The sequence below is a fragment of the Pundamilia nyererei genome, unplaced genomic scaffold (assembly GCF_000239375.1).
Source record: "Pundamilia nyererei isolate P.nyererei 1_Seehausen unplaced genomic scaffold, PunNye1.0 scaffold00016, whole genome shotgun sequence".
NCBI classification, from domain to species: domain Eukaryota; kingdom Metazoa; phylum Chordata; class Actinopteri; order Cichliformes; family Cichlidae; genus Pundamilia; species Pundamilia nyererei.
In genome coordinates this window covers 3,412,746-3,415,114 of record NW_005187417.1, presented here as the reverse complement: position 1 = coordinate 3,415,114, position 2,369 = coordinate 3,412,746, and the positions used below count along the sequence as shown (strand labels likewise).

Sequence of the window (2,369 nt, the reverse complement as noted above, 5' to 3'; positions counted from 1 at the left end):
GGAAAGACAATGAGAGGAAGAAGGTGAAAAGGAGAAGCAGTAGATGATAGAAAAGCATGCTGAATATTCTGTTGATTTACTTGATTAACACTCAGTTTCAAGCCATAAGATAATCTTATTTTTTGCTGCTCCTATAAACAGCTACAATGTGGCCCTAAAATACTTATTTGTACATACAGGCCACCGAAACAGCCAGAAGCTTTAATTTAATGTCCTTTTAAAGATTATAAAATATTCTCAAGAAGTCTAATAGAAACGCATCCACTAACACATTCACATAATTTAAGTGACATAGACTTCCATTTACTGCTTATTAGCTTGCAGCATTTCCTGTCATATGGATGTGATGAGAGGATCCAAACATCAGTATGGAAGTTTATTTTTGCACTACTGAGAAAAAAGTTTACGTTCTGAGATATGTAAATTTTAAGTTACCTCTGAGTAAGTAAAAAATCTTGAAATATGTAACTCAAAATTTTAAGTTATTTAGTGGAAATTTTGATAAGATCACCAAAAATATATGCATACTGTATACAAGGGACACATGGGCAAGTTTAAAAAACAATAAAAGCTAAAAGTCTTTAGCAGTTGGTAAAATTCTATATTTAGCGTTTTCGATCTCTAGTTCTTAGTTGCCCCCCAACACACACTCACACACACACAGTTTGTCATCCCTGTGTTCATTTTCTCGTGTGCTACATGTTCCTGTCCAAGTACAGTGGAACCCCGACTTACGAATGCCCCATTTAATGAAAAATTCAAGTTATGAAGGCACTTAACGGCAATATTTCTGCCCGTGTTACAGCAAAATGCCCGTGTAACGAAATCTGCTGGCTCTGATTGGCTGAGTCCAGAAGGCCCACAATGCCTTCCGAATCATGTGACAACCCCCTTGGCTTCCGTACTTGCGCTTCGCTGTTCCACTTGAACGACGTATTGTTGTTGCAGTTAGCAATTAGCCTATCGTTCACTCAAAAGGCACGATGAGTGCTTCGACTTACGAAAGACCCTTGGGAATGAATTAATTTTGTAAGTTGGGGTTTCTGCTGTATTAGTATTTGCTTCTTTTGTTCATTGACTTATTAAAAGTTTGTTTTCATTGACTTTTTGTCTCACTCTTTCATTTTGGCACATCCTTTGACACAGACTGTGAGAAGTTGAAATTCAGTGAAAGAAACTGGCAACCTGACAAAAACAGCAGGGGCAGAGGTGATTTCAAACAAGGCAAACAACATGATGATCGTAAAGAAGAGAATATATAGCTACAGTTCACCCTTTAGGTTTACCTGTAATATATGACTTACCCAGAAAGAACACCAAGCACCAGGTTAAGCATGAAGAAGGAGCCGATGATTATGAGAGGGATGAAGTAAAGCCAGTTCCAAGTGTTTCCTGCGACGTCATTGGTCTGGACACACAGAAAACAATATTAGCATTAGTACTGGTATATGTAGATTTAATTCTTCTGTGCTTTGTTGTGAGATGCACTCTCAAAATCAAATTAAGTTAAAGTTTGTATACGTTAAGCTCCAAGAACATTTTCAGTGTCTTTGCCAAACCCTGAAAAAAAATGTGCAAAGCTTTTATTTCCAGTGGGAGTACAAATAAATAAATTCTCATTTCATTCATTTAATTAAACTCATAAATAAAACAAAAAATCAAAGAAAAAAGAAGTGCAAAAGGACACCTGGGCTGACTGTTCATTTTCTTATTAAACTGCATGCTCAGTGTAAGGTAGTAACTACACTTTACTAAGTTAATGAATAAAGTTTTGAATAAACTTGGTTCTGTATTATTGCTTTTCTTCAAACTATTTTCAAATTTTCATCCACAGCTCTGAATATAAATTTATTTTTCACTACTGTGGCTGACAGAACAAGAACTTTTGCCTACTTGCCTCATCAGAAAAACAACTTTTCAATTAAATAAAACAAAACACTGAAAAAAACAACAACCCAACACTCTATCATATCAATGGGATCCCCCAAAACAGCCCAGCTAATGTTCCTCATGCAAATAACTCTGTCCTCTATCAATGCCAAACAGAAACCTATATTTTAAAAACAAATTGCTCCTACACAAACAGAGAAACAGAGCATTTAAATGACTCTATATTCTCACTTCAAATACACAAACACAAACTGATCACCAGTCCAAGAAGGCACACGGCACCAACTGATATCAGGTAGGTGCAAAATGCAGACAACACAAACATAATAATTAGATCCCTGAACATTAGATGCATATCTGACGGCTGAAATCCAAATCACGAGCATTAATCTGCTGAGATACCAGCCTCAGATGTTCACTTGTGTTTCCAGTGTTTCCGTGCTTAGTGCAGATGGTCAGACCCACAATGAAACATAAAA

At 36.4% G+C, this 2,369-nt stretch overlaps 1 protein-coding gene across 1 annotated transcript in view; it reads right to left on the bottom strand.

Annotated features, from left to right (window-relative positions):
* Positions 1 to 2,369, bottom strand: part of cacna1bb (calcium channel, voltage-dependent, N type, alpha 1B subunit, b) — a 233,897-nt gene that overhangs the window by 108,926 nt on the left and 122,602 nt on the right. The window contains exon 8 of the mRNA XM_013908920.1: positions 1,305 to 1,408. Coding sequence (XP_013764374.1) covers positions 1,305 to 1,408 — 104 coding nt within the window. The remainder of the gene's footprint in view (positions 1 to 1,304; positions 1,409 to 2,369) is intronic.